Here is a 20,678-nt window from a genome sequence, read left to right as displayed (position 1 = left end):
ACAGAAAAATGAACAAAAGTGTAGTAGACTCATAGACAGTGAGAAGTGACTGGTGGTTACCATGGGGGAGGGGTTGGGGGAGGGGAGGGGGATAAAAAGGCACAAAGCTCATAATATAGGTTGGTTATGGGATGGTAGTACAGCGTGGGGAATATAGCCAATGATTCTGTAACATCTTCCTGTATTGATAGATAGTAACTGCACTAGTCGCGGTGAGCATTTAATAATATGGGAAACTCTTGAACCACTATGTTGTATACTTGAAACTAATATAAGGCTATATAACAATGATACTTCAATAAAAAATAAGTAAAATAGGGAATTTTTCCCTGTCTAGGACTTCAGATCTGTTTTAACATACATATGACATAGACTCCACACTTTTGAATTATTTTATTCTGCTTGTATAAATAACAAACAAGTAGAGAAGAAAAGGAAAAAGGAATAAATACAAATTCAACTAAAAAAGGGACAAGAAGCATAGAAAAAAGTGGGATGAGTAGAAATTAAAATGTCAGATGGTTCAGCCATATGCTAATTATAATAAATGTTAAAGGAATAAACTCACCAGTTAAGAAAGATGCACAATCATATGTAAACAAAATTCAGTTACATGCTCTTTACAAGAGATACATCCACAGAGTAAGGTTGAAATAATAGAAAGGAAAAAAGATACACTGGGCAAATACCAGAAGAAAGTTGTCATTACAGAATTAATAGCAAATATGATAAGCTCAAAGAAAAAAAATGGATTATTAGCAATAGAGAAGACTATTAAATAATGATAAAAGGTTCAATTTACCAATTTGAGATGATAATTCTAAATATTAATGAACCTAAAAGGACAGTGGACAGTCTGAAAGTAATTAAGCCAAATTTGCATAAGTGATTTTTTTACTGGGGAGAAATTGAGAAATCCATTGTCATAGGAGGAGATGGTACCATATCTTCCAGTTGTTCATAGATCAAGCAGATAAAAAAATCAATAAAGATACAGAAGATTTTAACAATTAAGTTTAATGTAATAGTCATCTCTGGAATTATATACCCAGCAATTAGAGAATTCCTATTCTTTTCAGGTACATGGTGTAAGATAAATTCTAGCTGAAATAAGCAGGCAAAGAGAGGCAACAAAGGGCCAGGTAGTTTATTTGAGCGTAGTTCCCGGGCGAGGTTTCCCAGTCTACAGAAATGGAGGCTGGGGAAGTCACGCCCAGCAGGGCAGGCAGCAGGTTTTTAAAGAAGGAAGGGGGAGGGAGAGCAAAGGTATACAGTGGCATGAGGATTGGCTCGCCTAGGGTACGTGGAGGTCTCTCATTGGCTTTTAGCCAGGTACTGGACAGTTAACACTATTCTTCTAGCCTGGGAAGGCCTCTAGTTAGGAATGTTATCTGATCAGTTTCTGGAATGTTGTCAGACCAGAACCTGTTGGTCTCTTCGCCTTGTTTGGTGAGGCCTGAGCTTGTCCAGCAGGCTCACCCCTTCCCCTGGTGCCTCCAGCCTTACACATGGAACAGTTGAAAAATATTGACTACATAGTAGCATAATAAATTTCAATAACCAGAACTAAAACAAGGTTATCTATAATTATCAAGTTATTAGAATTAATAAGACACTAGCAAAGTGATTGGCTATAGAATTAGTATAATAAAATCAGTTGTTTTTCTTTACACCAGTAACAAACAGGAAACATTTAAAAAAGGCAACATCCGTTTACAGTAGTTAACAAAAACCTTATGTACTTAGGAATAAATGTAACAAAGTATGTACAAGACCTTTTTGCAGGAAATTATAAATTATAAATATAGAGACCACCCCTGTTCAATGACAGATTTAGTTGGATTAAAGATGTCAATTCTCCCCAGATGTTTCTGTATAAATTTAATGCAAACATGTACTACATATATAATTGAAATGAGGAGCCAGGAACTGGAGGAGGAGTATTTAATAGCCATTATAATAATCCAGGTGAGAAGCAAAGTAGATCTGAAGTAGAACAGTGGGAATGAGATTGATACATGGATGCAAGAATAGTAAAAATCTAGTTAATTTGGCAATTTTCTGAATATTGTAGGAGTTAGATGAATATGATACATTATGACTATGCTGGTTTATTTCAGGAATGCAAAGATAAAGGAAAACCAGGAAATCTAGTAATACCGTATTCAATAGATCAAATTTAAAAATAGCTAAATACATGCCTAAAAGGCTTTTGATGGAATTTATCCCTTTTTTTTTTTTTCAGTAAAAACGCTTAGAAAGTAGAAATAGAAAGATACAGGTATACCTCGGGGATATTGTAGGTTTTGTTACAGACCACTACAATAAAATGAATATTGCAATAAAGCAAGTCAAATGAATCTTTCGGTTTCCTGGTGCATACAAAAGTTATGCCTACAGGCGTCTCCGCGGGGTAAGGGGTCTGCGGGCTGGTGGGGAGGGCGGCGCTCAGTGCTCTGCTGCTAGGGGCCCGGCTGCGGCTCCCGGCGCAGGGCGGGTCCGGAGCCCGACGCGGGTCTTCCCGGAACGGAGGGGTGGAGGGAGGGGCCGGCTGCTCCAGCGAGTGGCGGCCTGGGTTCCCCACGGCAGTCTGCCCGCCCCGGGCCACAGTGCGTCCCCCGCCCGCCGCGAGCGGGTGCGGTTCGGTGCCGCAGTCCCTCCGCCCGGCGCCTGGCCGAGGTCGGTAATTAAGCCGCACAGCCCGAGCCCTCCGGCTCTGTCCCCCCGCATCCCCTCCTAGAGAAACGTGGTTCTCAGCGCCGAACGCTCGAAGTGTTGCATTAGGAGCAGCCGAGTTGCAGGATGCTGTGTTCATGAACTCTTCTGGTTACTTCTCGTGTGGAGTGAGAGCTACTGGTTGGCTACAGATCTCTTGGCCTCACGAGTTTGGAGACATCCCAGAATAACACACAATGTCAACAGCCGGAGTTGCTGCTCAGAAGATGAGAGTCCCGTGGAAAACCGCACTTCTGCATAATGGCCAGGCCGTGGGGAATATGAAGGCCTGCTGGGGCAGTTGCCAGTAAGTTTGAAAATAACTTCTAAAAAATTGACCCAATAACCATGGCCTACAGTCTCAACTCTACCACTCAGGAGCACCTAACATCTATTGGGCGTTCTCCAAAGTCTGTTCTGGTGAAAGACGACCTCTTTGCAGAAAATGGTACCCCAACGAAGTCCTGCTTGCCCCCTCTTATTATTCCCTCAAGTGAAAACTTGGCACAACTTGAAGAGGATCAAGTTGTGTGTGGTTTTAAGAAACTCTAGGTCCCGGTAAATGGGGTTTATACTTCTGCTCCTCCACTCACACCCATAAAGACCTCACCTTCCCTCTTCCCTGGTGCCGCTGTCTGTGAACAGGGTTCACGGCCCCTTGCACCATTGCCCATCTCCGAAGACCTCTGCTGGACGAGACAGACTGTGAGGTAGAATTCCTAACTAGCTCAGATACAAACTTCACTTTAGAAGATTGTACACTGTCTGACTTCAAATACGATATCCCTGGCAGGCGAAGTTTCTGAGGGTGTGGACAAATCAACTATGTGTATTTTGATACCCCAGCAGTTTCTGTGGCAGACCTCAACCAGGCAACTGACCTAAACGGAGGCATGCAGAATTCAAACCCTCATCCACCTCAGACCCACCGACGACTAAGAAGGTCTCACTCGGGGGCAGCTGGACCCTTTAACAAGCCAACCATAAAGATAGCCAGCTAGGTACGTAGAGCTTCTCCAAACTCCGATGAAGACAAACCTGAGGTGCCTCCCAGGGTTCCCATACCTCCCAGGCCAGTGAAGCCAGATTATAGAAGGTCGTCAGCAGGAGTTACTTTTCACAGCGATGAACACAGGCCTCCCAAAGTACCACCCACAGAACCTTTATCCCAGAGTAACTCCTGCACACCGAGTCCTAAAAGCCTGCCTTCTTACCTAAAATGCCCCCAACACAGCTTTGCCTCAGACCCCAAGTATGTCAGCCGCAAAACTCTGCAGAGACAGACCAGCAAGGGGTCTGCCAGTAAGGTTCCTTGCATTCTCCCCATTACTGAAAATGGGAAGAAGGTTAGTTCAACACATTATTACCTACTACCTGAGAAACTACCATACCTGGACAAATAAGAAAAATTCTTCAGGGAAGCAGAGGAAACAAACACCAGCACCCAGATTCAGCCATTACCTGCTGACTGCAGTATAGTTTCAGCCCCAGAAAAGCTGGACTCAAACAAAAATGGATCGGGTGGCCATGTGAAGTGCAAACGTTTATTGTATGTGGTTTCTCCATAGACTTTGGGGTCATGGTCCAGCAGCGGTTCCATGGAGGAAATGGCTTCCAGACCATCCTCCAGTTTGCCTGAGCGTCACAGGAAAATGTTTCAGATTGAGGAAAAAAATAGTTGAACTCTCTGTCTTAAAAGAGAAGGTTTAGCACAGTCATGAGGTGCTGTGCAGAGGAGCCCTGATTGTGTGTATTAGAAAAGTCTACTCAAGTCTCTAACTTAAAGATGTGGTGGAGGGAGGGATGGATGGGGAAACCTTTATGTACGCATACATTATATACCTATATATAAACTCATGGTATAACCATAGACTGTAGTTGCAGGTTAACCAATTAATTACTATCTTAGAGTAATATATATTCAGAATTATAAAAACTCAAGCTAGAGAATGACTCCAGAATGACTGATAGACTGAAAATTGAGCAAATGGAAGAAAAAACAGTATTGTTTAGATCAGAATCATAAAAAGGAAATGTTTTTGCTTAGTAAGTTTGAAGATTTATGACTCTTAGGTCAGTTATATTTTATTTCATTTATTTTTGCGAGCAGTCTTTTCCATGGAGGGCAGGGTGCACATTCTTACCATGACTCTACCTACCAAGTGTAAAATGGTCCTGAGACCCAAATGCTTGCAGGTTTCACTTTGTTTTGTTGAGGGGAGGCAGAGCAGTTTTTTCAGCAACCATATTTTCACCTATACATGTGTCCCATCTTGACAAATGAGATAATAGAATTAGTAAGTACTTTTTCCTTACAATTCCTGCTTTGTTCTAGCCACTGAAATGGCCCATTGTAGCATGTGCCTTACAGAAGCAGCAGGACACAGGAGGCTCATGGGGAAAGCACACTGTTCGCAGTGCTGAGGATGCCAGTTTAAGCAATAATGAAACAGTCATCTGTGTGACTGAGCAATATTGTGTGGGGATGTGTGTTGTGGTTTTCCTTTTGTTTTTTTTAGACTGTATTAATAAACAAATACAATACAAGCTGGCCTCACAAAAAAGTCCTTTTTTTGGTGGGGGGTCTTGCCTTGATGTTGATGGCGGCTGCTGACTGATCAGGGTGGTGGGTGCTGAAGGCTGGAATGGCTGGCAGTTTCTTAAAATAAGATAGCAATGAGGATGACATCAACTGACTTTTCCTTTCATGAACAATTTCTCTTTATGAAGCGATGCTGTTTGATATCATTTTAACCACAGTAGAACTTACTTCGGAATTGGAGTCAGTCCTCTGAAGTCCTGCTGCTGCTGCTTTATCAACTAAGTTTATGTAATATTCTAAGTCCTTTGATGTCATTTCAACAATCTTCATAGGATCTTCACCAGGAGTAGATTTCATCTCAAGAAATCACTTTCTTGGCTCAGCTATAAAAAGCAACTCCTCATCCATTCAGTTTTCATCCTGAGATCACAGCAATTCAGTCACATCTTCAGGCTCCATTTCTAGCTCTAGTTCTCTTTGCTATTTCCACGCCATCTGCAGTAACTTCCTCCGCTGGAGTCTTGAACTGCTTAACTGTCATTTGTGACGGTTGGAATCAACTTCAGCCACACTCCTTTTAATGTTGATATTTTGGGCTCTTTCCATGAATCACAAATGTTCTTAATTGGCACCTAGAATAGTGAATCCTTTGCAGAAGGTTTTCAATTTACTTTGCCCAGATCCATCAGAAGAATCACTATCTACGGCAATCACATCCTTACAAAATGTATTTCTTAAATAATAAGATTTGAAAATCAAGATGACTCTGTGACCCATGGGCTGCAGAATGGATGTTGTGTTAGCAGGCACAAAAACAACATTAAACTCACTGTTCATCTTCATCAGAGCACCTGGGTGACCAGGTATGTTATTAGTAACAGTATATTTTGAAGGAATTTTTTTCTGAGCAGTAGGTCTCAACAGAGGGCTTAAAATATTCAGTAAACGTATTGTAAATAGTTGTGCCGTCATCCAGGCTTTGTTGTTCCACTTAGAGGGTAGATTTAGAATAATTCTGAAGGGCCCAGGATTTTCAGAATGGTCATTGAGATCTGGCTTCAACTTAGAGTCACCAGCTGCAGTCAGCCTGTCCTTTGAAGCTTTGAAGCCAGGCATTGACCTCTCTCTAGCTAGGAAAGACCTAGATGGCATCTTCTTCCCATTGATGGCTGTTTTATCTACATTGAAAATCTGTTGTTTAGTGTAGACACCTTCATTAATTATCTTATTAATTGATTTAAAGTGAGAGATGTGTGACTTTTCCTTTCATGTGAACAGTTTGAGGCCATTTTGGGTTATTAATTGGCCTAATTTCAATATTGTTGTGTCTTAGGGAATAGGGAAGCCTGAGGAGAGGGAGAGTGATAGGGGGACAGCTGGTTAGTGGAGCAGTCAGAACACACACATTTATGGATTAAGATTGCTGTTTTATGTGGGTACAGTTTGTGGCACCCCCAAAACAATTAGAATAATAACATCAAAGGTCACTGATCATAGATCATAACAAATATAATAATAATGAAAAAGTTTGAAATATTGTGAGAAGCCTGGTAAAAAGAAGATAGAGGTGTATGTACATGATTAGAATCAAAATTATACAGCTATTTTGCCCAGCATCACTGTACCATCTTTCCATTTGTAATTTTCCTTTCACAGCCAAGCTTCTTCTTTTTACATTATATTCTCTTACAAAAATAAAGTCGTACAGCTGGGTAAAATGAAAATTAAGTAGCTATCTTTCCCTCTGCCCTAACTCTCCCAATTTTTACCCCCAATAGATTGTAAGCAGAGCAAACTCTGCTGAGAGTTACTGTCTATGCATATTTTACACAAATGGGGTCACATTACACATATTGTTCTATAGTCTGTTTTCATAAAATATAACCTAGATAATACTTTTATTTAGTGTGTATGGACCCTGTGAAATAATCCATCAGTCTTTTCTAAGCCATAGCCTATATACTATAGGAGTTCCTTGCCTAAAAATCTCTCATTGTTTTACATCATCTTTTGAATTAGTATTCTTCAGTCCAGCTCAAGATCTTTTTGTATGAAATCAACTTAATGTTCCAACTTGATCTTGCATTATCTTGTACTTGCCCCAAGCCCCAGCAATTTTACTGCTTACTATGGTCCTTTGTGTCTTTGTTAATATTGTTTCTTGTGACTATAATTTCCCCCAGGATATTTCTCATCTTTTTGTTTCCATATGCTATCTTTCCTTCTTGCTGTTTTCTCTTATTCTTTTTTTCTCAACTAGACTTTAAGATTCTTGAGGACAGGGCGTATATCTTATAGTCAGCATCATATATCCAGTGATTTGTATAATTCATGGCTTAGTAGATGTTCAGTGAATGTTTGTTGTTTACATCAGCCATTTACTCATTCAGCTGATAGAAAAAGATGAATTGAGTACAGGTAGATTCTTGTCCTAAGCCCATTGTCTTAGTATTCTCATCTAAACCCAGCTATAATCTCTTCCGCATTTAAAGTACTATGTATTGCTTGTGCCATTACCAAAGTCTTCTCTGTAGTTCTCTTAATAGATTGTAAGCTCCTTAATAACAAGGACTGTGCTTCCTTAGTTTTTTACTCATATAGTGACTAGCATAATGCCTATGTACAGTAAGCACTCAGGAAATATTAATTGGATAGAACTGAATTAAATTAGGGAAAAACACTCAACAAAAGCCTGGAATTTTCCATTTCTAAAGAGACAATGATCATTCTGCAGTACAACTGTAAAGGTGACTCTGAGATGCTTGAGCTTTGGTACCACTTATAGGCCTTCAGGCTAAGAGCTTAGATTTGAGGCATTAATAACCGGCTTCTATTTTCAAACTCAAAGTGCTGTCTAAATGATAAAGCTGCTTAATAATAATTGATTATTTTTATCATAAGAACTTATATTATTTTTAATTCACTTACAGGAAAGCAGAGGCATAGAGAAGCTTTGTGACTCATTCATAGTCAAATAAGTATACTGACATATTGTCAAATATTAGTACCATTAGTAATTATTAGTAATACTAGGTATGCTTAGCATACTTTTTACTAAGTATAAAATATTAGTAATATTGTTAAATAGTATTGTATTAGAAATATACTGATATATTGTCAAATGTAGTGTCTATGACATCAACCTCAAATTTAGTGATTGTACCCAGGTATCTTAAGTTCTCTTAGTAGAGCTCCAAAATATTTGTCATCTGTGAATTCATGCATGCATGAACAACTATTTTTTGAGCACTGATTATATGTCAGTTAGGCATTAATTTATTTGCCAGGATCAACTAGTAAATAAGATAAAGAACCAGCCTTCATGGAGTACACTGTGAATTGGTCACAGAGCAGAACTGGCTACCAGGAGACTTGGATCCTGGTCCCTGTGTCCTGACTTTGAGCCACTCAGCCTGTCTGTGCTTCATTTACTCGTGTAAAATAAGCAGGTCAGACCAGAACTTTTTCAAGGACTTTCTTCAAAGTTCTGAGGCTGTAAATTGAATAGAAATCTTGATTTTCTAGAAGGACAAAGCTGGAAACTGGTTTCTTTCATTCAGTCATTTTAATTTCTTTCCTCTGGTATTTCTTGCCCCCCTGTTTTTGTATAGCTGGACTCCATGTCACTTTTTTTCTTTAGTAGAGGAGAAAAGAGTGAGGTGTCATTCAGTTGTGATTTGCAGTTGAGGTGGATTTTGCAGTGTTTGGTTATGTTCAGACTTAAGTTATGTTATAATATTTAGAAATATTTCAAAAGTTTTGTGATAGTGTTAGTTAATTAGAAACTTAGAGCCAATATAATATAAGTCTTTACTTGGAGATTCACATGCACAATTAATTAAATCACCTAATTACAAAATCAGAGTTATGTGCAATGTCAGTGTATTTTATTTCCCCCTTAGGAATGTAGGGACAAAGTCATTTTCTTTCTCCATCCTCACCAGTATTTTATTGATTAGCCTTTCTCATTACTGGTCTAAACTCCTCTAAAAGGTATCTAAATTATATTTAGAAAACTATTTCATGATATGAAAAAATATGCAGGCTTTATTAAGTGAAATAAGTTAGTCATACAAAAACGTTTCATGTTTTTAAAATTGATGTACATCTGTAGAAATGGACTTAAAATTATATAACAAAAAGCTTAGTGTTTATCTGTGGATGGTGAGATTATATTTTATTTTTTATGCTTTTCTGCATTTTCTATTTTTTCTATAATGAACATATTTTTGTAATCAGAAAAAAGTAAGATACTATGTAAGAAAGTGTATCTCTCTTACCTGGCTTCCATGCCTTTAGTTTTTCCCCCGAATATCTTGCTTCTTACAAACCCTCGCTGGTTTCCTATGACCTGCGACATAAGACTCTAGCCCTGCCTCACCAGACAGGAGCCTTCACAACATGGCTTGTCTCCACCACTGTCTGTTCTCCACATGACAGCCAGAGATTTCTTTTTAGGATGTCAGTCAGATCATGTCATTCTTCTGCCGAAACCCTCCAGAAGCTCCCCACCACACTCAGAACAAAAGCCAAAGTCCGTACAAGGGCCTAAGAGCCCTGTGAAAGCCCCGTGTGACCTGGTCCTGCCTACCTCTCCAACCTCACCACCTCTCTCCCGAGTTTCACTCCATACACTGGTTTCTGACAACTGCTCAGTCATACCATACAATGTGCTGCCTCAAGTGTCGGAACTTGCTGTTCTCTTTCTCTAGAATGCTGTTCACTAAGTCTCTGCTCAAATGTCACTACCCCTGATCACCCTATCTCACCCTCGTCACACTCTTCTTCCTCTTTTCCATTTCATTTTCTTCAGGGCACTTGGCACCACCTGATGTAGCATATAGTGTATGTGTTTCCTGTATATCTGTCTTCTTCCATTAGAATGTAAGCTGCTCAAGGGCAGGGACTTACTTTGTTCACCTATGTATTCCCATCACTTAGGAGCACATCAGTCCTTCCTGTCTCCTTGAGATCTTACTCTATCAACTCTATTGCCTGAAGTTTCATCTTCTTTCTCTGTTGGATAATCTCTTGTTGTCAGTAGCATTTTTAGCTCACTCTTCTCGTTGAAAACAAACACCTACCCCCAACTCTGTATCTTCTAATTATCAAGACATTAGTTTCTCTCCTTCCTTATAAGTTTTTAAAAACAGTTTATGTGCACTTAACCTCCGGTTTCTCCCCTGACCCTGTGTAACAAGGCTTCCATCTCCAGGGTGCCAGCGAAACTGCTTTGGCAGAGGGCTGTAATAATGTTTGGTCTGTGAGAAATAGCTAGGCATTTTTTGCTCCTTTTCTGACTTGCTTTTCTGTGACATTGTACTATACTGATTATTCCTTTTTTCCCCTTGTAATTCTCCTTTCAACCTTTCAGAAGTCTTCCTTTTCTTATTTCTCATCCTTATCGATTGTGTTTGCTGGTTCTTTCTCTGCCCTTTACATAGGAGTGTCCCATAAGCTTTGTTCTTAGCTTTCTTTTTGGCTTCCCTGGTTTTATCTGCATTATCTTTAATGATCCTTCAAGATCATGTTTATTTTATCTTTTACATTCAGTTTAATCTATCAGATCCCTCATTGAACCAATCACAGCCAATAGTTACTGAAAGACAAGTATAATGGTGCTCTGGTGGATAGAAGGTAAATTTGACATGCCCTTCAGGAGCATAAAACCTATTAGAGGAACAGGATAGACAAACTTGAAATATTAAGAGACCATCCCTGAGAATGCTAAGTAGCACATACAGTGTAAATGGAGCAGCGTTTCAGAGGAAGGCAAAATCACCTCTTATGGCTCCTGGGGAGAAGAGGGTATTAGGGTAGTTAGAAAGGTTTCATAGAAAAGTGGGGACTGAGTTGGACCTGGAAGGATGGTAAGCTTTGCATAGGTAGAGGGAGGGTATGGATACTGTGGCCCCGGGAGCAGAAAACATAGTGGTGGCAGTTGTGAAGTGGCTAAGTGCAGGAAACCTGATAGGAAAATGTACATGAGGAGTACTGAGATCATGAGGCTGCTTGAACAAGTGCTATGGCTGGCAGCAGGGAGTCACTGGGGTCTCCAGAACAGGGCATTCTAAGGAACCTGGTAGATTGTAATATTCTACCCCATGCCAAGCCTTACTAGAGCCTGAGACAAAAGGAGAACTCAGTAATACTAATCTGATCCCATCTTCATTCAGAATTTTAATATTTTGTTCATCATGGGTTTTGTTTGGATTAATTCTGATTTTTAAAAAATACTGCATTAGAATGTGATTTATCTTGTTTACTGCATTTTTGGCACCCCCTTAAGTTTGTGCCCAAGGCAAGTGCCTTATCACCTCACCCTAGTCCCAGTTCTGTGTTCTATTTCTGAAGCTTGGTGGAGGGACATGGGTATTTATTTTATTATTATTAATTATAGCTTCCTCATGTTATAAATGTTCTTTGGCTAGTAGACTGTATTTCACAAAAACAAGATAAAGAAGTTAAAATTTTAAGATTAATCCAGAACTTTGGATCTGGTAAACCATGAAGGGGAAAATAATTTTGTTCCTGAGTCAATCTATAGTGAAGAATAACTCCCTCTTGCTGCAGCATACAAAGTGCAAGCAGAAAGGGGTTGTTTTGCCCACGTGTGCGTGAAACACAGCTGGAGGGGTAGGGGTGCTAGAAGCTGCTGTCCTTTTGGAGATGGGCCTCAGGCAACTCAGGTGTTGTAGCCAGAGTGATTCTGCCTGAGGCCGACTCCCACAGATGGGCCACACAAGGCAGGCTTGGCCCATATGTTGTATAAAATAAGCACATCCTTCCCTGCTCAAGGAGAGCTGCTTACTGGCCACAGGGCTTACCACAGGGCTGTGGCCCAAGAAGAAATGGAAGATTCACGAGCTCTATAATGTCTCAGGGCTACTTGCATCCAGGAAAAGAGGTGGTACTTGACACAAAGAGTATTTTGTGTTCATCTAAAAATGTAAAATCTAAAAATTGTGAACACGTTTGATCATTAATGCACTATTGGCTAATGAAAGGTTATTTTGAACCAGGGAAGTTAATTAGCATTCAGCACAAATCTCAGAAAAGGCCAATGGAAAGGTTGAATGGTGCAGGCTGCTCCCTGCATTTGTCACCGGATACACTGCTCTGTCATTTGATGTGGACCTTGTAGCAGGCACTAGTGTTCATCAAGAGCTTATCCAGTCTCAAAGTGGAAGTACTGGCACAATATGTAATAGCCACAGACTGAATTTTACTATCAGATGAATGGGTGGTCACAGAAGGTAGCTGCTTGCTGAGGCATAGGACCAAGATCTGCTCCACCACAACACACTTCCTGGGATAATGACCCTTTTTGTTGGCGCAACTGGCAAAGTTGTTCTTCAGAATTAAAGGAGAGAGAAAGAATTTTCCCAATAAATGAAAGCTGAAAGAGTTCATCACTAGATTGGCCTTACAGTAAATATTAATAGGAGTTCTTCAAGCTGTTGAGCAAAAACCTGAACAGGATGAAAACTTGCTATGCAAGAATTTTTCTGGTAGAGGTATTAGAGTGAATGGCCACCATCAAGATAGAACTCACCCACTGCAGAACCCTTAGTGCTTAGAACCACCTGGAGTCCATAAGGGGAGTCAGTCATGCAGCCTGTGGATTTTCCTATAGTTGTCTTTATTGGTACTATATTTCCACCTTATTGAAGCACTGGTATAGGCTACTAGGATCTTCATAGTACATGCTCCTTCCTAATGAGCAAGTAAATATCTTAGAGTTGTACCAGACTTCATTTGATCTTGGCAGAAACACATAAGCCACAGTAACACATAAGCTTTTGGTTCTGTGGCTGGATGAACCAATAAAGTGCTTCCTTTTAGGCAACTCTCTGTTGAGCCTGGCTTCCTGAGCCCTATTTCCAAGCTGATAAACTTCTTTGTTCCTTCAAAACCATGTTTAAACCTTCCGTGAAACATGGTCCTCTCCATGTATAGTTGGTCTCTCCGCTAACACTTGCCATGATGTATTACGGTTATTTGTTCCCTTGTCTATCTGCCTCACAAGGCTGTGTGCTCCATAACAGTGGGGACTGTAGCCCTTTCTCTTTGTCTTCTTGCACAAGACTTTGTACACTGATTGGCCCAGAGTAGATGCTCCATAAATATTGTTGAGTTAGTAATCAGAGATTCAGGAGTTTACTAAGATTTCTGTACTTTTTTCTTCAATTTCTCCAGGCTGCAGGAATTAGTTGACCGAGTGCTGGAACGTTTTCAGGCATCTGGACTAATAGTGAAAGAGTGGAATAGTGTGAAACTCCATGCTACAGTCATGAATACTCTATTCAGAAAAGACCCCAATGGTAAGTCCTCTATAGCATAGTTTGTGATCAGCAAGGCCTTAGGGGTTTGAATAGTATAGGCTATCAAAGACTATCAGAAGAAGTCTGATATATCTTCTTTTTTAGACTGTTTTGATGAGCACAGTGGAAGTGGGCCAGGACATATCTAGCATGGGACTGTGGCATTCCAGATCTCTTATTTCTGTCATGCATAGGGTTGCCAGATTTAGCAGACAGAAATACAGGATGCCCAGGTAAATTTTAGGTAAACAATGAATAATTATTTTAGTATAAGTATGTCTCATGCAATACCTGCTGACTTTTTTTGAAAAGAAGAAAGGAAGATTAGCTAGTTAAAGTAAATGTTAGACCAGTGGTTCTCAACTAGGAGCAGTTTTGTCCCACAGAGAACATTCAGGATTGTCTGGAGACATTTTTGGTTGTCAGATTTAGAGGTTGTTGGTGGGTTGCTACTGGCATGTAGTGGGTAGAGGCCAGGGAGGATGTTGCTTAACCCTCTAATGCACAGGGCAGCCCCCAACAACAAAGAATTATTCAACCCAAAATGTCAGTAGCACCATGGTTGAGAAATGAAAGCTGAAGGAGTTTGAGAAACCATGGTTGAGTAATAATTTTTTCCCTTCATGGAATCTGAGCCTTCACATAGAAGTGCCTTGCTTTAACCCTTGATTTGTGATAATAGTCTACATTTCAAAAAGGATTCTTCTTCCCATCCCCACCTCCAAAGTTTGAAAGCTGCTAAGTGAAAGCACTTAGGTTGCTTCCATATCTGACTATTGTGAAGTACACTTGGGATTGGGATCTTTGAGTAAAAGAATACTTTCCATGTGTAATTGTGGTGGGCTAATAACTCAAATAAAATATGTTCATGGAGTTAGCACTCATCTGTTGATGGACACTTAGGTTGCTTCCGTATCTGACTATTGCAAATAGTGCAACCATGCTCCATTATTAACTAATCACTTGACATTAAAGAGTTGGATTATGTAGGAATTTATATCTTCTAAATTGTGCAGATCCACATTTATATTCAGTTAGCACTACAGCTTCATATAAGAAAATGTTCTGTGTTCATAGTCAAGTTATCCTTTCCCACTTACAGATATTTTGAACATAACAGCTTCATTGAGATGTAATTCACATACTAAACAATTCACCCATTTAAAGTCTATATTTCAGTGATTTTATTATAGTCAGAGTTATGCAACATTACCATAATCAATTTTAGAACATTTTCATCACTCCAAAAAGATCCCATAGCCATTTGCAGTGATTTCCCATTGTTACTTAACCCTTCAATCCTAGGCATCCCCTGTCTACTTTCTGTCCTATGCATTTGCTGTTTCTGAATATTTAATATAAGTAGAACCATACAGTATGTGATCTTCTGTGACTGGCTTCTTTCACTTAGCCTAATGTTTATAAAGTTCATCCATATTATAGCATAGATCATACTTCATTTCTTTTTATTGCTGAATAATATTCTATTGTATGGATATACTACTATGTTTTATTTATCCATTCATCAGTTGGTAGACAATTGTGTTGTTTCTGCTTTTTGGCTGTTATAAATAATGCTGCTGTGAATATATGTACAAGTTTTTATATGGGCATACGTTTTCATTTCTCTTCAGTATATATACTTAAGAGTGAAACTGCTGGAAAATGGTAACTCTATGTTTAACTTTTTGAGGAAGTGCCAGACTTGTTTCAAGTGCTTGCACCATTTTATATTCCCACCAGCAGTATGTGAGGGTTTCAGTTTCTCTACATCTTTGCTGACACTTGTTATTACCTGTCTTTTAATCATTGCCATCATTTTGGGTGTGAAGTGGTATTTTACTGTGGTTTAGGTTTACATTTCCCTGATGGTTAATGCTGCTTATAGACTCATCATTAAGCATTTCAGTCTTCAGATATCATTATTGCTTCTTTAATATAAATTTATTTTTAAGTTTCACTTCTCTTAACAGGGGTGTTATTTTTTAAGTTGTTAAATATGCTTGGGATTGGGATCTTTGAATAAGAGAATACTTTCCATGTGTAATTGTAGTGGGCTAATAACTATAATAAAATGTGCTCATGGAGTTAGCACTCTTGACATATTTTGCCAATTCTGACTTGGTAGTCTGTATACCTATATAAAATAAAATAACGTACTCAAAAGTGGAAATACAAATATTTTTGAGTGTCTGTGGGTGGGCAGAAAAGTGTTGATATTTCAGAACATATTCTGAGAGTTAAATAATTCTTGAGGATGCTTTCAATTTTCTATACCTTGGATTCTTTTCAGTGTTGAATTTTTACTTGAAAAGACATAGAGTAAGGTGTTTTACTTGTTCTTACCTGTTATCCCTTTCCTTTGATATCCTGTTTTCCTGCTATACTAAGGACGTCTTTTGGGATAAGCAAGCTAAATTAACACGAGTTAGAACTCAGCTTTGATGAGGCTAAAGTCATAGGTTTGCTGCATTTCTGTGTAGAAAATCTGTAAAAAGTACCTTTGATTACAACTAACGGGGTCTTTCTCATATTGGGAGAGTCTTTAAATTAACCCAAAGCATGGTTGCCTTATTTTTTTTTTTTTTTTTTTTTTTTTAATAATTATTTTTTATTAATTATTTTTTATTGAAGGGTAGTTGACACACAGTATTACATTACATGAGTTTCAAGTGTACAACACAGTGGTAGAACATTTATATACATAATTCTAGGTTCCAGCTATCACCCTACCAGGCTGTTACAATATCTTGACTATATTCCTTATGCTATACCTTACATCCCGGTTACTAATTTATTTTACCTTTGGAAGTCTGTCCTTTTTTTTTTTTTTTTTGTGAGGGCATCTCTCATATTTATTGATCAAGTGGTTGTTCACGACAATAAAATTCTGTATAGGGGAGTCAATGCTCAATGCACAATCATTATTCCACCCCAAGCCTAATTTTTGTCAGTCTCCAATCTTCTGAGGCATAACAAACAAGTTTTTACATGTAGAACAAATTCTTACATAATGAATAAGTTACATAGTGAACAGTACAAGGGCAGTCATCACAGAAACTTTCGGTTTTGCTCATGCATTATGAACTCTAAACAGTCAGTTCAAATATGAATACTCATTTGGTTTTTATACTTGATTTATATGTGGATACCACATTTCTCTCTTTATTATTATTATTTTTAATAAAATGCTGAAGTGGTAGGTAGATACAAGATAAAGGTAGAAAACATAGTTTAGTGTTGTAAGAGAGCACATGTAGATGATCAGGTGTGTGCCTGTAGACTATGTGTTAATCCAAGCTAGACCAGGGCAATAAAACATCCACGTATGCAGAACATTTCTCTCAGAACGGGGGGGTGAGGTTCTAAGCCTCACCTCTGTTGATCCCCAATTTCTCACCTGATGGCCCCCCTGCGACTGTGCCTGTCTTAGGTTGTTCCTCCCTTGAGGAATCTTACCCGTCTCTGGCTAACCAGTCATCTTCCGGGGCCATACAGGGAAATGTGAAGTTGGTAAGTGAGAGAGAAGCCTTATTGTTTGAAAAAGTTAGCTTTTTACTTCTTTGCATATTTATGCCCTGTGGCTTCTATGCCCAGCATTTGTCTTGAGGTATCTTTACCACTTGGAAGAATTATGATACTCGGTAAATTTGATATGAGGCACGAATTCTATTTAAGGGTTGTAATTAGGAAGGAAGAAGAAAAGCTATAGAAGTAGCAGGCGGAAGAAAACTTGGGAAGATTGATTATTTCTTTGATATATCTTCTTGTAGAGTAACTTCAGCATGTATAGGTTTTAAGCTACTACTTAAATTGCACACACACATTAACATAATAGGAGTATAGTTACATAACCAAAGCATATCTGTAATTACCAGCCATCTGCAGTGAAACCAAGAAAACCAGTTAGGCACCTTAGGCATTTGTGAAAACTTATCTATGATATGGTGGATATTGTCCAAATGCACTTGAACAGTCTGAGAGAAATCAGACAAATTAAAACAACCCATTCCTGGGGACTGTTCACATGCCATATGTTCTTTTAACAATAAATAGTTTGTAGTTGTAAGACTTTGGAGCGCTACAATTTGCACTTCTCCAAATTCTTGGTTGAGTTCCAACAGTATAGATCCAGTCCAATTTTGTTGTTTTACTATATGCACAGGCCAGCTTAGATATCTCCTTCCTCATTCCCATGGCAGGTCCAGGAACTGGTGGGATGAGTGCATCTACAGCTGTAGCAGTGCGTGGATCTTTGTTGGGGTTTTTTGATGATCATCTTCTGGCATGAGTCTTCCAGAGGGTGCAGATGTTGGAAGTTCTTTTTCATATCGTATCTTAGTTCATTTTCGGGGTAGCCCAATTAGGCTTTGATCCTCTGTATAAACACAAACAGACCCTTTGCCTACACTTTTATATGCCCTTTATACCCTTGTGTAGAACTCGTTGGAGGTTACCACACAGGAACTGCCCTTTTTTTTTTTTTTTTTTTGCTATCACTAATCTACACTTACATGACGAATATTATGTTTACTAGGCTCTCCCCTATACCAGGTCTCCCCTATAAACCCCTTTACAGTCACTGTCCATCAGCATAGCTAAATGTTGTAGAATCACTACTTGCCTTCTCTGTGTTGTACAGCCCTCCCTTTTCTCCTACCCCCCCATGCATGTTAATCTAAAAACCCCCTACTTCTCCCCCCCTTATCCCTCCCTACCCACCCATCCTCCCCAGTCCCTTTCCCTTTGGTACCTGTTAGTCCATTCTTGAGTTCTGTGATTCTGCTGCTGTTTTGTTCCTTCAGTTTTTCCTTTGTTCTTATATTCCACAGATAAGTGAAATCATTTGGTATTTCTCTTTCTCCGCTTGGCTTGTTTCACTGAGCATAATACCCTCCAGCTCCATCCATGTTGCTGCAAATGATTGGATTTGCCCTTTTCTTATAGCTGAGTAGTATTCCATTGTGTATATGTACCACATCTTCTTTATCCATTCATCTATTGATGGACATTTAGGTTGCTTCCAATTCTTGGCTATTGTAAATAGTGCTGCGATAAACATAGGGGTGCAGTGATCTTTCTCATACTTGATTGCTGCATTCTTAGGGTAAATTCCTAGGAGTGCAATTCCTGGGTCAAATGGTAAGTCTGTTTTGAGCATTTTGATGTACCTCCATACTGCTTTCCACAATGGTTGAACTAACTTACATTCCCACCAGCAGTGTAGGAGGGTTCCCCTTTCTCCACAGCCTCGCCAACATTTGTTGTTGTTTGTCTTTTGGATGGCAGCCATCCTTACTGGTGTGAGGTGATACCTCATTGTAGTTTTAATTTGCATTTCTCTGATAATTAGCGATGTGGAGCATCTTTTCATGTGTCTGTTGGCCATCTGTATTTCTTTTTTGGAGAACTGTCTGTTCAGTTCCTCTGCCCATTTTTTAATTGGGTTATTTGTTTTTTGTTTGTTGAGGCGTGTGAGCTCCTTATATATTCTGGACGTCAAGCCTTTATCGGATGTGTCATTTTCAAATATATTCTCCCATACTGTAGGGATCCTTCTTGTTCTATTGATGGTGTCTTTTGCTGTACAGAAGCTTTTCAGCTTAATATAGTCCCACTTACTCATTTTTGCTGTTGTTTTCCTTGACCGGGGAGATATGTTCAAGAAGAGGTCACTCATGTTTATGTCTAAGAGGTTTTCGCCTATGTTTTCTTCCAAGAGTTTAATGGTTTCATGGCTTACATTCAGGTCTTTGATCCATTTTGAGTTTACTTTTGTATATGGGGTTAGACAATGGTCCAGTTTCATTCTCCTACATGTAGCTGTCCAGTTTTGCCAGCACCACCTGTTGAAGAGACTGTCATTTCGCCATTGTATGTCCATGGCTCCTTTATCAAATATTAATTGACCATATATGTCTGGGTTAATGTCTGGATTCTCTAGTCTGTTCCATTGGTCTGTGGCTCTGTTCTTGTGCCAGTACCAAATTGTCTTGATTACTATGGCTTTATAGTAGAGCTTGAAATTGGGGAGTGAGATCCCCCCTACTTTATTCTTCTTTCTCAGGATTGCTTTGGCTATTCGGGGTCTTTGGTGTTTCCATATGAATTTTTGAATTATTTGTTCCAGTTCATTGAAGAATGTTGCTGGTAGTTTCATAGGGATTGCATCAAATCTGTATATTGCTTTGGGCAGGATGGCCATTTTAACGATATTAATTCTTCCTAGCCACGAGCATGGGATGAGTTTCCATCTGTTAGTGTCCCCTTTAATTTCTCTTAAGAGTGACTTGTAGTTTTCAGAGTATAAGTCTTTCACTTCTTTGGTTAGGTTTATTCCTAGGTATTTTATTTTTTTTGATGCAATTGTGAATGGAGTTGTTTTCCTGATTTCTCTTTCTGTTGGTTCATTGTTAGTATATAGGAAAGCCACAGATTTCTGTGTGTTGATTTTGTATCCTGCAACTTTGCTGTATTCCGATATCAGTTCTAGTAGTTTTGGGGTGGAGTCTTTAGGGTTTTTTATGTACAGTATCATGTCATCTGCAAATAGTGACAGTTTAACTTCTTCTTTACCAATCTGGATTCCTTGTATTTCTTTATTTTGTCTGATTGCCGTGGCTAGGACCTCCAGTACTATGTTAAATAACAGTGGAGAGAGTGGGCATCCCTGTCTAGTTCCCGATCTCAGAGGAAATGCTTTCAGCTTCTCGCTGTTCAATATAATGTTGGCTGTGGGTTTATCATAGATGGCCTTTATTATGTTGAGGTACTTGCCCTCTATTCCCATTTTGCTGAGAGTTTTTAACATGAATGGATGTTGAACTTTGTCAAATGCTTTTTCAGCATCTATGGAGATGATCATGTGGTTTTTGTCTTTCTTTTTGTTGATGTGGTGGATGATGTTGATGGACTTTCGAATGTTGTACCATCCTTGCATCCCTGGGATGAAACCCACTTGGTCATGGTGTATGATCCTTTTGATATATTTTTGAATTCGGTTTGCTAATATTTTGTTGAGTATTTTTGCATCTACGTTCATCAGGGATATTGGTCTGTAGTTTTCTTTTTTGGTGGGGTCTTTGCCTGGTTTTGGT

At 39.2% G+C, this 20,678-nt stretch overlaps 1 protein-coding gene and 1 pseudogene across 7 annotated transcripts in view; both read left to right on the top strand.

Annotated features, from left to right (window-relative positions):
* Window positions 1–20,678, top strand: part of ASCC1 (activating signal cointegrator 1 complex subunit 1) — a 155,919-nt gene that overhangs the window by 87,599 nt on the left and 47,642 nt on the right. For all 7 annotated transcript variants that reach the window (XM_057505961.1, XM_057505959.1, XM_057505957.1 and 4 more), the window contains exon 8: window positions 13,457–13,581. In XM_057505961.1, coding sequence (XP_057361944.1) covers window positions 13,457–13,581 — 125 coding nt within the window. The remainder of the gene's footprint in view (window positions 1–13,456; window positions 13,582–20,678) is intronic.
* LOC130684602 (ERBB receptor feedback inhibitor 1-like) lies at window positions 1,354–6,964 on the top strand (annotated as a pseudogene).

This window comes from Manis pentadactyla, chromosome 8, assembly GCF_030020395.1.
Source record: "Manis pentadactyla isolate mManPen7 chromosome 8, mManPen7.hap1, whole genome shotgun sequence".
Lineage (NCBI taxonomy): Eukaryota > Metazoa > Chordata > Mammalia > Pholidota > Manidae > Manis > Manis pentadactyla.
The sequence above is the reverse complement of the archived record's forward strand: the minus strand, read 5'-3'. Positions and strand labels throughout refer to the sequence as shown.